The sequence below is a fragment of the Castor canadensis genome, chromosome 16 (assembly GCF_047511655.1).
Source record: "Castor canadensis chromosome 16, mCasCan1.hap1v2, whole genome shotgun sequence".
Taxonomy (NCBI): Eukaryota; Metazoa; Chordata; class Mammalia; order Rodentia; family Castoridae; genus Castor; species Castor canadensis.
The window spans coordinates 41,290,380-41,303,394 of NC_133401.1; the positions used below are offsets into that span (position 1 = coordinate 41,290,380).

General features: G+C 45.0%; 2 protein-coding genes across 3 annotated transcripts; one reads left to right on the forward strand and one right to left on the reverse strand.

Moving 5' to 3' along the window:
- Window positions 1-4,862: 4,862 nt before the first annotated feature.
- Window positions 4,863-10,054, reverse strand: Nop16 (NOP16 nucleolar protein). 2 transcript variants are annotated; one of them, XM_074058707.1, is made up of 5 exons: window positions 9,797-10,054; window positions 9,598-9,706; window positions 8,140-8,209; window positions 5,938-6,044; window positions 4,863-5,020 (listed from the first exon to the last, which is right to left on the reverse strand). In XM_074058707.1, the coding sequence occupies exons 1-5, from the start codon at window positions 9,901-9,903 to the stop codon at window positions 4,997-4,999; spliced, it is 417 nt and encodes a 138-aa protein (XP_073914808.1). In that variant the 5' UTR covers window positions 9,904-10,054; the 3' UTR covers window positions 4,863-4,996. The 2 variants fall into 2 exon arrangements, with proteins under 2 accessions (XP_073914808.1, XP_073914807.1); XM_074058706.1 differs by having other exon boundaries at window positions 4,863-5,140; window positions 9,797-10,031.
- A 51-nt stretch (window positions 10,055-10,105) lies between these two features.
- On the forward strand, window positions 10,106-11,087 carry Higd2a (HIG1 hypoxia inducible domain family member 2A). The gene is made up of 2 exons (XM_020178937.2): window positions 10,106-10,331; window positions 10,659-11,087. The coding sequence occupies exons 1-2, from the start codon at window positions 10,178-10,180 to the stop codon at window positions 10,823-10,825; spliced, it is 321 nt and encodes a 106-aa protein (XP_020034526.1). The 5' UTR covers window positions 10,106-10,177; the 3' UTR covers window positions 10,826-11,087.
- The last annotated feature ends 1,928 nt before the right edge of the window (window positions 11,088-13,015 follow it).

A 13,015-nucleotide genomic window follows, 5' to 3' on the forward strand; every position in this document is an offset into this window, starting at 1 on the left:
CAAAAACCACTTGATCATCTCAATAGATGCAGAAAAAGCCTTTGATAAGATCCAACATCATTTCATGATAAAAGCTCTAAGAAAACTAGGAATAGAAGGAAAGTTCCTCAACATTATAAAAGCTATATATGACAAACCTACAGCCAGCATTATACTTAACGGAGAAAAATTAAAACCATTCCCTCTAAAATCAGGAACCAGACAAGGATGCCCACTATCTCCACTCCTATTCAACATAGTACTGGAATTCCTAGCCAGAGCAATTAGGCAAGAAGAAGGAATAAAAGGAATACAAATAGGTAAAGAAACTGTCAACACATCCCTATTTGCAGACGACATGATCCTATACCTTAAAGACCCAAAAAACTCTACTCAGAAGCTTCTAGACATCATCAATAGCTATAGCAAGGTAGCAGGATATAAAATCAACATAGAAAAATCATTAGCATTTCTATACACTAATAATGAACAAACTGAAAAAGAATATATGAAAACAATTCCATTTACAATAGCCTCAAAAAAAATCAAATACCTAGGTGTAAACCTAACAAAAGATGTGAAAGACCTCTACAAGGAAAACTATACACTTCTGAAGAGATAGAGGAAGACTATAGAAAGTGGAGAGATCTCCCATGCTCATGGATTGGTAGAATCAACATAGTAAAAATGTCGATACTCCCCAAAGTAATCTACATGTTTAATGCAATTCCCATCAAAATTCCAATGACATTCATTAAAGAGATTGAAAAATCTACTGTGAAATTTATATGGAAACACAAGAGGCCACGAATAGCCAAGGCAATACTCAGTCAAAAGAACTATGCAGGAGGTATCACAATACCTGACTTCAAACTATATTACAAAGCAATAACAATAAAAACAGCATGGTACTGGCACAAAAACAGACATGAAGACCAGTGGAACAGAATAGAAGATCCAGATATGAAGCCACACAACTATAAGCAACTTATCTTTCACAAAGGAGCTAAAAATATACGATGGAGAAATAGCAGCCTCTTCAACAAAAACTGCTGGGAAAACTGGTTAGCAGTCTGCAAAAAACTGAAACTAGATCCATGTATATCACCCTATACCAAGATTAACTCAAAATGGATCAAGGATCTTAATATCAGACCCCAAACTCTTAAGTTGATACAAGAAAGAGTAGGAAATACTCTGGAGTTAGTAGGTATAGGTAAGAACTTTCTCAATGAAACCCCAGCAGCACAGCAACTAAGAGATAGCATAGATAAATGGGACCTCATAAAACTAAAAAGCTTCTGTTCATCAAAAGAAATGGTCTCTAAACTGAAGAGAACACCCACAGAGTGGGAGAAAATATTTGCCAACTATACATCAGACAAAGGACTGATAACCAGAATATACAGGGAACTTAAAAAACTAAATTCTCCCAAAACTAATGAACCAATAAAGAAATGGGCATGTGAACTAAACAGAACTTTCTCAAAAGAAGAAATTCAAATGGCCAGAAAACACATGAAAAAATGCTCACCATCTCTAGCAATAAAGGAAATGCAAATTAAAACCACGCTAAGATTCCACCTCACCCCTGTTAGAATAGCCATCATCAGCAACACCACCAACAACAGGTGTTGGCGAGGATGCGGGGAAAAAGGAACCCTCTTACACTGTTGGTGGGAATGTAGACTAGTACAACCACTCTGGAAAAAAATTTGGAGGCTACTTAAAAAGCTGGACATCGATCTACCATTTGATCCAGCAATACCACTCTTGGGGATATACCCAAAAGACTGTTACTCCAGAGGCACCTGCACATCCATGTTTATTGCAGCACTATTCACAATAGCCAAGTTATGGAAACAGCCAAGATGCCCCAGCACTAACGAATGGATTAAGAAAATGTGGTATCTATACACAATGGAATTTTATGCAGCCATGAAGAAGAACGAAATGTTATCATTCGCTGGTAAATGGATGGAATTGGAGAACATCATTCTGAGTGAGGTTAGCCTGGCTCAAAAAACCAAAAATCGTATGTTCTCCCTCATATGTGGACATTAGATCAAGGGCAAACACAACAAGGGGATTGGACTTTGATCACATGATAAAAGCGAGAGCACACAAGGAAGGGGTGAGGATAGGTAAGACACCTAAAAAACTAGCTAGCATTTGTTGCCCTTAACGCAGAGAAACTAAAGCAGATACCTTAAAGCAACTGAGGCCAATAGGAAAAGGGGACCAGGAACTAGAGAAAAGGTTAGATCAAAAAGAATTAACCTAGAAGGTAACACCCACGCACAGGAAATCAATGTGAGTCAATGCCCTGTATAGCTATCCTTATCTCAACCAGCAAAAACCCTTGTTCCTTCCTATTATTGCTTATACTCTCTCTATAACAAAATTAGAAATAAGGGCAAAATAGTTTCTGCTGGGTATTGGGGGGGGAGAGGCAGGGGGCGGAGTGGGTGGTAAGGGAGGGGGTGGGGGCAGTGGGGAGAAATGAACCAATCCTTGTATGCACATATGAATAATAAAAGAAAAAGGAAAAAAAAAAAAAAAAAGAGGTGACAGCAGTCGAAACGGAGATGCTGCCCACAGTCACCCCAGGGCATCAGAGGCCACCGATAGGTCTTGGCTCTGAAGTCATAGGAAACCTCCTCTCTGCTTCTAGGGTCGGGCTTGCCTGGAAAGACACTTTCAAGGACACAAAAGTGATCTACAGTGGGGAGTTTGTTCTGTTCAGTGTGCTTTTAATTTTCTGTATTGCATGCATTCTTACACACTTAGTCTTTTTTTTTTTTTTTTTTTTGGTGGGACTAAGGTTTGAACTTGGGGCTTCACACTTGCAAAGCAGTTACTTCTGCTGCTTGAGCCACACCTCCAGCCCATTTTACTCTGGTTATTTTGAAGATGGGGTCCTGTGAACTATTTGCCCATGATCCCCCTTATCTCAGTCTCCAAGTAGCTAGGGCTAGGATTATAGGCATGAGGCACTAGTGCCCCGATCACTTCAGTCATTTTTTTAGTGTATTCATTAAATAAACACCTCCAGGAGATACATGGAAAACAAGCAGAATTCCTACCGTATGTTCCTGAAAGGGGTTCTTCAATCCTTTTTTGACTCCCACTTCTTCTGCCTTACTCAAAATTCAGCTTTCACCTTCAGCTCTGTCCTCTTCTGACCTTCCCCCAGTTTGCTGCCTTCTCAAATAAGGACGATACTTAAGACCTGTCCTTGTCAGTGTGACACTTCTGACCTTCTGCCCACAACCAGGCTGAGTAGAATCTGAGTGGTGAGTTGAAGATCTGGAGTTTATGCATCAGAAACAAGGAATAAACATGATCCAAGGAAGAACAGTATTGTATGCAATGCCCTGCTTTTGGAAGGAGCTCTTAGGAAGTTCTCTGTGGCTATAGCTTGTGAATCGAGCAGGAGAGGATGCTGCTGGAGGTGGGTTCAGGTGATGGAGACTCCTAAGATTTCCCACCGTGCATGGAATCAAACTCCATACAACCTCCCATGACCCCGCCCTGCCTGGGTCCCACTCAAGGCGTTCTTTCAAGGCACTAGAATGGCTTGTCTCTCATAGTCTGTATTACAAGTTGCAATTGTCTATTTACATCTGTAATTAATGTGCAATGTTAATTTTCCTCCCATTCAGATGTAAGATTTTCCATATAGTAAAGTATGGGCTCCATGGTTCACTGCTGTAATGCTGATGTCTACCACAGGGCCTGATATATGCTAAACGTCAAAAGAATTCAGTGGATGGATGGATGGATGGATGGATGGATGAAGACCAAACGTATTTTCTCATGAGATGAAAATGCCAGACTTTATTGAAGGATGTACTTCTGGTTTGAATAAGTGGAGTGTTTTTTCAGACCAAAAGAAAAAAAAGTCTCTTTTGCTTCCAACAAGGAGGTTCTAGCTCCTTTGAGCCAGTGCTGAGGGTCTTTGATTTTACAACTGCCCCACCTAGTGGCCACAATGTGCATTCCTCAGGGGAAGAGATGGGCACCCAGCAAGAGTGGTGTTCAGGGAACCAAGGGCCCCCTGCTTTGGGAGAGCCCGCCCTATGTGCCACCCTCCCCCAAGCAGAGGGCCCCAGGGTTTTTAATCCTCACAATTATCATATCTTGCTGGAAAGGACTTACTAAAGTAAAAACATGTCCCTTTAGAAAAATAATCAGGACTTAGGAAATTTTCATTTTCTAAACTGCTAATAATGATTTGGGTGTGGACATGAAGAGCTGGTGAATGTCTATCCATACCATATGCTCAGTGGAAATGTAAATACTGCACGTGTCATTTTGGAACCAAAAATCGTTGATTAAGTGGGCCATCATTTTTTTTTAAACCAAGCAAATACACTACCCCCACTGTGTTTGCTAGGCTGTGATTGGCATGTGTGACCCTGGGGGACCCTGACGCAGCCGTCTCCATCATCTTTCTATACTTCATAACATCTGTATGCACCAGCTCAGTGATGGATCATGAGGATACAGACAAGAATGAGGCAGGGGACAGGCTGGAGGAGATGGAGAACTGCCCAGATTCAGAATCAGATAATCCTGGTTGCTTTCTCACTTGTCACTTCTTATCTGTCACCTTGAGAAGGTCACTTAACTTTCATGTGACCCATTCTTTTCATCTATACAATGAAGACTGTTAACATCAAACAGGGCATGGTTAGGAATGACAAATACAAAACTATTACAAAAGTAAAATATCCTTGATTTTTATTATGTACAGATTATATTCAAATAAAGTACCCACTCAAAATAGCAAGTTTTGGCTTTCCCATGAGCCCTCAAAAGAATATAAATTGGAGCCTCTAGGGTGCACTTGTGTATGTGTGTGCGTGTGTGTGTGCGTGTGTGTGTGTGTGTGTGTGTGTAACCTGATTCCATGGGATTTAGCAGCCTCTAATGAAGGTATATATTCCTTGCCTTTCCCGGACTCTGGCTTCTTTGGTCCAGGAGGCCTCAACCTGAGGCAGGTGTAAACCAGTCACTCAACTTCCATCTTCTTATTCTGCAAAGAATCGGAAAAGGCTTGCCACTCAGCTGGGTAGAAACGTTTATAGACATTGATCTTATTCCGGATCTGTTTTGGGGTATCTTGATAGTAATTCTTTTCATCCCGGGCCATAGCCTAAGAAGAGAGAAGGGCCACTTGAGAAGGGCTGGATAGGCAAAGGCTTAAATCCTCGCTCTGCCTGAGATGAGCTAGCCACTTCCTTTATCCCTGAGGTCCAGATTCCTCACCTCAAAAGTTGTGGGGTACATGCAGCCCTTCTGCACTGAGGGGCTGGGGAAATGAGAGCAAATGCCCTTAGGGACCAGGCAGGCCCCATAGTCCAGTGGGCTGGGCACCCAGGAGCCCATGCCCCATTCACACTTGGGCAAGAGGTCCAGCATAGGTAGATCTTCCAATCTTTTAAAAAAGCCAAAAAAGATGGACTTTTATTTGAACCCTCTCATAATTAAAATGGCAACTAGTTCATGTTCTTTTAAAATACCATGGAGCCAGGCACTGGTGGCTCACGACTATAATCCTAGATATTAACAAGGCAGAGATCAGGGAGTTCCACTTCCAAGCCAGTCCAGGCAAATAGTTTGCAAGACCCTATCTCAAAAATACCCAAATAAAACAGGGCTGGTGGAGTGGCTTAAGTGGTAAAGTGCCTGCCGAGCAAGCATGAGGCCCTAAGTTCAAACCTCAGTACCACAACACAAACAAACAATAAAACACGTATGGAAAGAAAATAACGTTGGTGTTGGGCATGTCCACGGGCTACTCCATCTGCTCGCACTGCAGCCCTGCAAATGGCATCCACATCCCATTTCTCCCATTCTTTCTCAGAAAACATGCTGGGCAAGCAGACGAGACCACAAACATCCTCCCCAACAAGCCCAAGAGGCTCTGCCGGCCAGGCCTGAGCCACTCACCTTATAGTCTTCCCCATGGTTCTCCACCATGTAGCGTACGTAGTCAATGAGGTCCCGAGACAGGGTATTTCCTTTCTTTTCTGGGAGGCTGGCTTCTGCCTCCAGGTCTGTGGTAGGAGACAGAACGAGGCTTTGCCTTCTGCATTAACTAGAGCTGCCTCAACACCCCTTCACCCTCCCATGCCACAGAATGGCTATGCTAATCCATTCCCAAACTAACTGCTGGACTATGGCTCTGTATGTAGCTCGGTAGTGGAGCACTCACCTAGCATCTCAAGCCCCTGGGGTGAATCCCCAGCAACAACAACAATTTGCTGGACTCTTCCTCTTCAGCTGCTAGAATCCCAGACTCTGCCTCCTATGACCCAAGCATCTAGAAGTGTGGCAGTTCCCTGAAAAGCAAGTAACTTCTCTCCAGGCCTCAGACTGTTTAAAAGGTAGGCTCCAAACTAATGAACTATTTAGTGCCAGGTCCTGAGAACACAGACATGAAGTATACTTCCTGTGCAGTATATCTTCCCTTCAGCTCCCTTTCAGCTACAACACTATCAGAAAACCTCTTTTCTTGGTTTATTATGCTAACACATGAAATAGAAAGGTCTAAATGAAAATTAGAGCTGCAGGGCCTAAAGCCAGCACCACACTGCTCTATGTGACAGGAAAATCCAGCCCTGGAGCCAATACTTGCTTCACTCTGAAAACAGCCAGGCAGCCCCAGCACTTGGAAGGCTAAGGTAGGAGGATTGAAAGTTCAAGGCCACACTGGGCTACATAGTGAGACATTGTCAAGAAAACCAAAACATTGGGCTGAGGCATGGTTCCCCAGTTACCACACCTCACCCTCAACACACAGACAAAGAAACAAAGCAAAATAAAAATAAAATAGCCAGGCCGGGTTCCTGGTTCATTCCTATAATCCTAGCTACTCAGGAGGCAGAGATCAGGAGGATCATGGTTCAAAGCCAGCTGGGGCAAATAGTTCACGAGACCCTATCTCAAAAAAAACCAACATAAAACAGGGCTGGCAGAGTGGCTCAAGTGGTAGAGTGCCTACCTAGCAAGCATGAGGTCCTGAGTTCAAACTCCAGTACTGCTAAAAATAAATAAATGAATAAGCCAGGCAAGCTGAGAGCATAGCTCAATGGTGGAATACACTCGCCTAGCATGCACAAGATCTGGGGTTCAATCTCCAGCTCTGAAAGAAAACAAAAAGAGAAACAGCAAAAATTCCCTACTTCTCATATATGAAGGGAGTAAAAATAACCACCTTACAGAAATGGGGCATGGCTCAAGTGGTAGAGCACCTGCCTCATAAGCGTGAGGCCCTGAGTTCAACCCCCAGTACCACAGAAAAAAAAATTAAAATAAAAAACTTTTAAACCTGGCACTGGTTGGCTCACACCTGTAATCCTAGCTGATCAGACAACTGAGGTTCAAAGCCAGCCAGGGCAAATAGTTTGTGAGACTCTATATCTCGAAAATACCAAACACACACAAAAAAAGAGTGGCTCAAGTGGTAGAGCACCTGCCTAGCAAGTGTGAGGCCAAGTTAAAGCCCTAGTATCTCCAAAAAAAAAAAACTTAAATCTGCAATAGGCAAGGGTGGATTTTCAGAGTTTTCCTTAAGGGTTTACTCTCCTGTTTGTTTGTTTTGGTGCGACTAGAGTTTGAACTGAGGGCGCTGCACTGGCAAAGCATGTGCTCTACCTCTAAAGCCACACCTCCAATCCATTTTGCTCTGGTTATTTTGGAGATGGGGTCTCACGAACTATTTGCCCAAGCTGGCCTGAAACCTGAGATCCTCCTGATCTCAGTGTTGGCGCCCGGTTAATCTCCTGTTTTAACGTTCAGTCTCTAATCTGAATATACACAACTGATTTGCCACTGAAGATTTAATGAGTTGCTAGAATCTATATAAATCAGTTCATCCTCAAACTCCCAAGAGGTCAAACAAATACTTAATGGCTTCTTTTATATCCTCTCAGGCACCTGGCTATAATTTTCTCTTAACATCTTTGACCTCAGTCTATATACTTCAGTTTAGTCAGTACTAGCCTGAAAATATCTCAGCCAAGAGCTCAGTCCTAACTCTGAACACTCTGCTTCCCTCTGAACTTTCATCTCTGCAGCTGGAAAGTGATAGTGAGGGCCCTTTCCAACTCTGGCTGGCAGGACAATGGTCCACAGGAAGCCCATACCTACCATTTAGCACATAAGGCTTCCGCACAAGCTCTTTGGGCCTCTCCTCCATGTCCACCTCCATAGGCTTCACCTGCAGAGAACAGAGTCTGTGAGACCAGAAGGCAAGGAAGGACCTTTGATCAGGGAAAGTTTGGTTAAGAACAAGGAAGGATCCTGCTCATCCCAACCAAAAGAACTATATTATTCACATGAGTACCTGCCCAAGGAGGTAACAAGGAGAACCAATCCACAGCTCCCAAAAGAAACAAGCAAGCAATTCATTTTACTGTGCCTATCTACAAAATGCATATAACACTCCTTACCTTCCTCATTCCCTTCTGTGCTAACTGAGCGAAACAATGTACAGGACAGTGCTTCATAATTTACACTGAGGGAAAGAAATCAAAAATCTTCTCTAGTGCCTAGCTATATAGCTTCATATTTGTTCAAGAAATAGTGGTGCCATTTTCCTCTGGCATGAAGAAATAAAAAGAAACGTCCCTCCTGGTGCTGGTGACTCACACCTGTAATCCTAGTTACTCAGGAGGCAGAGATCAGGAGGATCGAGGTTTGAAGCCAGCTCATGCAAATAGTTCCACAAGGCCCTTCTCAAAACACCCTTCACAAAAAAGGCTGGTGGAGTGGCTCAAGGTGTAAGCCCTGAGTTTAAGTCGAAGTAGCACAAAAAGAAAAAGAAAAAGAAACGTCCCTTAAAGGCAATAAGACCAATTCATTAATCAAGCCCATTAAGTTAACTAAAGAGTACCTGTCACATCCTAAGCACGGGGGGGGGGGGGACGGGGGACGGGGGACGGGGGACGGGACCCACAGTCCAGGGAGAACCAAACACAGGGAGATGTTGGTCACCAGGAAGATTATGGGTAGAGGCAGACAATAAACAGATAAGCAAATAAGTAATATACCATCGTGTACTTACAATTGCTATGAGTTAAAGCAGGGAAGTGGATAGTGGGTGGAGCAGGGTGCTATTTTTGAAAACTTGACAGGACAATCCAGAAAAAGTGTTGTTTTTTTTTTAGGGGGGGGGGTGACACAAACAATGTATACATATATAAGTAAATATAAAAACGATAAAATAAAAGGGAGAAAGGGTTAAAAAAAAAAGATTTATTGAAAAGGAAGTCTCAGGCCAACAATGACTGGGGGAAGATGTAGGAAACAATAAGATCTCAAACTCTGGGGGATCAAGGGCAGAAAAACATAAGTTATGGAAAATACCACTGAGATGCCAAAGGACCCAAACAGGTTAATTTCCGAGGAAAAATAGTAAAGGGGAAACTCCAACCCAAATCCAAAGAATAAGTGCAGGCTGGGCGGGTTGACTGTGGGGAGACTGCAAACCCGGGAAGCCGTGAGGAAGGCCCAAGTTCTGAAACCCAGCTAGGTGGAGGAAGGAGGAAGGGAGCGAGGAGGTGGACAGAGGAGGAAGGTGGCAAGGAGACCCTGCCTTGTCAGTACCTTTCTCTTACGAAAGGGAACAGCTTTATTGGGGTCCATGGCCAACCCCATCTCCGCCAGGTTCTGCCGCACCGATTTGGTGCGGTCCCAGGCATGTCGGATGTGGGAGCTGCCGGCAAAGAGAGAGAGATTGAGCTTCTGTCATCTTGCGGGCCGTCCCGGCCGAGGACCCCTGCCTCCCGAACGCCGGCCCCCTCACCACTCGATCCGCGGCGCTGCCTTCCGTCGAGCATTCCGGTTCAGACGCTTTCGGTTAACATTGTACCCAAACTTCTGCTTCCGAGTCTTGCCCTTGGCCTTGGGCATCGCGCTAACCACAGTACCAACAGCTCACTCCCAGCTCCCACGTTTACAACCTCGTGTTAACAGACTCCTTCCGGCGGGTGCGCGCACAGCTATGACGACTTTTTGGGAAATGTAGTCTTTTCTGTCGCGCTTATGCGCCGATTACTACGACTCCCAGAATGCAGCGGGCGCCTACGTATTATGCTCGGCATGTTCGTTTCCCCGCCCCTGTAGTGACCTCATCAGGAGGTGGAGCTCAGCGTCCGAGTTCTGTCCCACTGCTGTTGCTCCGAACATGTCAGCTCCCGGCCCTGCGACTCCGGAGGCACCCTTTAAACCATCGCAGCCCCCAGTCATCGAGGGGTTTCTTCCCACCGTATACAGCAATCCGGAAGGCTTCAAGGAAAAGTTTATTCGCAAGACCCGTGAGAACCCAATGGTACCCATAGGTAAGTGTGTGCTTAGGAACCGTAGGCGGAAAAGGCAGTGATTTCGGGGGGGATGAAATAGAGGAGGACAGGGGGACCGGAATGAGGGTGGACCAGAAACGGGCGGAGGGGCGGGGCGGTAAAGAGTGAAATTGATGAGAACGGAAGTAGCGGGATTGGGGAGCTGGAGAGAGCGGAGTCTGGAACCAGAGGACCCCCTCTACCAAAGTCTCTGCTCTCCTCCTGCTGTGTCTAAGGGGTCTTGGCCCTGGGGAATGGGCGGCCACTTCCCGAAGGGACCTGTAGGACCCGACCTGTTGCTCCACCACTGTCTTGTCCCCTCCCCAGGCTGCCTCGGCACGGCGGCCGCCCTCACCTATGGCCTCTACTGCTTCCACCGAGGCCACAGCCAGCGCTCGCAGCTCATGATGCGCACCCGGATCGCCGCCCAGGGCTTCACGGTTGCAGCCATCTTGTTGGGTTTAGCTGCATCCGCTATGAAGTCCCGCTCCTGATCCCACGACCGGGTCTTGAAAGCTCCTCGGAGATCATTCCAAAACTCGGGAGCAACCACCAGCCCTGCCAAAAGACTTATTTCCGCCTCTCCTCTGACAGGTCCCTGGGTCGTTGAGGGAGAAAGTGGTGGCTGTAACCAAAAGATTTTTTTCAGAAATCCCAGATACGGTTTAGTTTGGGTGTAGCATACTAATATTTGCGCTACATCCCTTCCACTCCCTATTTAATAAACTCTCATCCACATGTAGTTTGAAGAACTCATTCCGTCTCACCCATGGTCTTTGGTTTTAGGAGGAAACAGACTGTAGATTGGAGTAACCCTTACACTTTCTTTCTTTCTTTTTTTAAGCAGTGTTGGGGATTGAACTCTGGAGTGGCCTTTAGATATCATAAGCCTAGTGATTTCCAAACTTTGCTGGTAACAGTTCCTGGGACACTTGTTAAAAGTGCAGATTCCCAGTTGCCTCTCCTTGAGATTCTAGCTCAGTGGGCCTACAGCAGTGCTATTTGACAGGGTAGGGGAGAGGAGATGGAGCAGCAGTTTTCAAACTTTCAGTAATCTTCAGCTGAGCCTGCTGTCCTGTCAGGGTTTTCTGCTCCTCACCCTACTCCCACCTCTTGAGAGCCTCGCCCCACTGATTGAGACTGCCCAGATTTTTATACATAAAATCTCAACCAGGTATTCCTGGTCTGATCAACTCTCCAGTGTTGATTGGGGTACCTAGACTCCTCTAATGGGTGACTCCTCCTTTTTCAACATAAGCTTCAAGCTGACAAAAGGGAAAAGAGTGAAGAAGACACGCATTCTTGAGGCCCTGACACAATCTAGATCTCTGAGTAAAGGGTGTGTGACTAGAGCCAGCTAAGTTTCTTGTCTCTACTATGGTCTCAGCTTGGTGGCAGATTGTATTGTGGTGATCCCTGGCCTCAAGATACAAGGAAAATTGCCGGGTGCTGGTGGCTCACACCTGTAATCCTAGCTACTTAAGAGGCAGAGATCAGGAGGATCACAGTTCAAAGCCAACCCAGGCAAATAGTTCGCAAGACCCTGTCTTGAAAGACCCTATCACGTGGTGGGGAAGGGGGAGAGGCAAACAATGTATACACATCTGAATGAATGTAAAAACAATAAAAATTTTAAAGTAAGGGAAAAGAAAAGCCCTATCACAAAAATTTGGGCTGGTGGAGTAGCTCAAAGTGAAGGCCCTGAGTTAAAGCCCCATTACCACACACACACACACACACACACACACACACACAAATGATACAAGGAAAATGTGCCAGGCATGGTGGCTCACACCTGAAATCTTAGCTCCTTGGAAGACTGAGATTGAGAGGATAGTGGTTCTGGTCCAGTCCAGGCAAAAAAAGTTCACAAGACCCTATCTCAATAGAAAAAAAAACTGGGCATGGTGGCACATACCTGGCATCCCAGCTTTTGTGGGGAACACAAGAAAAGATCTCCGTTCAGGCTGTCTTGGGCAAAAAGCAAGACCCTGTCTCCAAAATAACCAGAGCAAGAAGGGCTGGAGGCGTGGCTCAAGTGGTAGAGCGCCTACCTGGCAAGTATAAGGCACTGAGGTCTAACCTCAGTATCACCACCAAAACACCAGAAAAAAAAAAATAGAAAGAAAGGGTATGTAGGGATGATTTGTAAGTGTTCATGTCCCAGACACAGTTAAGTTTGAGTGTTGCATATTTCTATTTGTGCCACATCCTCTCTCCACTCTGCATTCCAGTTCCTTAGAGTATGACCTTATTTGGCAGTAGGGTCATTATAGAGGTAGTAGTTAAAACAAGATCATTAGGGTAGGCCCTAATCCAAAATGACTGGTATCCTCGTAACAAGGAGAAAATTTGGACATACACTCATAGAGGACAGATGACATGAAGACAGCCACATGACGATGGAGGCAAAACTAGAGCGATGCATTTGCAAGCAGAGGACTACCTGAGCCACCAGAAGCCAGGAAAGAGGCACATGGCCTTCCCTAGTGCCTCGAGGGGGAGTGGCCCAGATGACCCCTTGATTTTGGATTTAGAGTCTCCAGAACTGTGACACAATAAATTTATGTTATTCTAAGCCAATTAGTTTGTGGTACTTTGTTACAGCAACCTTAGGGAAGTAATATTGTTGGCAGCTACTTAAAACTTTTTAAACACCAGCAGATCACAGTGGCTTGAACATC

Excerpts from the sequence above, each read along its gene's own strand:
- Nop16 (XM_074058706.1), bottom strand. The coding sequence starts at position 9,903 with ATGCCCAAGGCCAAGGGCAAGACTCGGAAGCAGAAGTTTGGGTACAAT. Across the intron at positions 9,707-9,796 it reads GCAGCGCCGCGGATCGAGTG|CTCCCACATCCGACATGCCT; the intron begins GTGAGGGGGCCG and ends CTTTGCCGGCAG. Across the intron at positions 8,210-9,597 it reads TTCCCTTTCGTAAGAGAAAG|GTGAAGCCTATGGAGGTGGA; the intron begins GTACTGACAAGG and ends TGTTCTCTGCAG.
- Higd2a (XM_020178937.2), top strand. The coding sequence starts at position 10,178 with ATGTCAGCTCCCGGCCCTGCGACTCCGGAGGCACCCTTTAAACCATCG. Across the intron at positions 10,332-10,658 it reads GAACCCAATGGTACCCATAG|GCTGCCTCGGCACGGCGGCC; the intron begins GTAAGTGTGTGC and ends TCCCCTCCCCAG.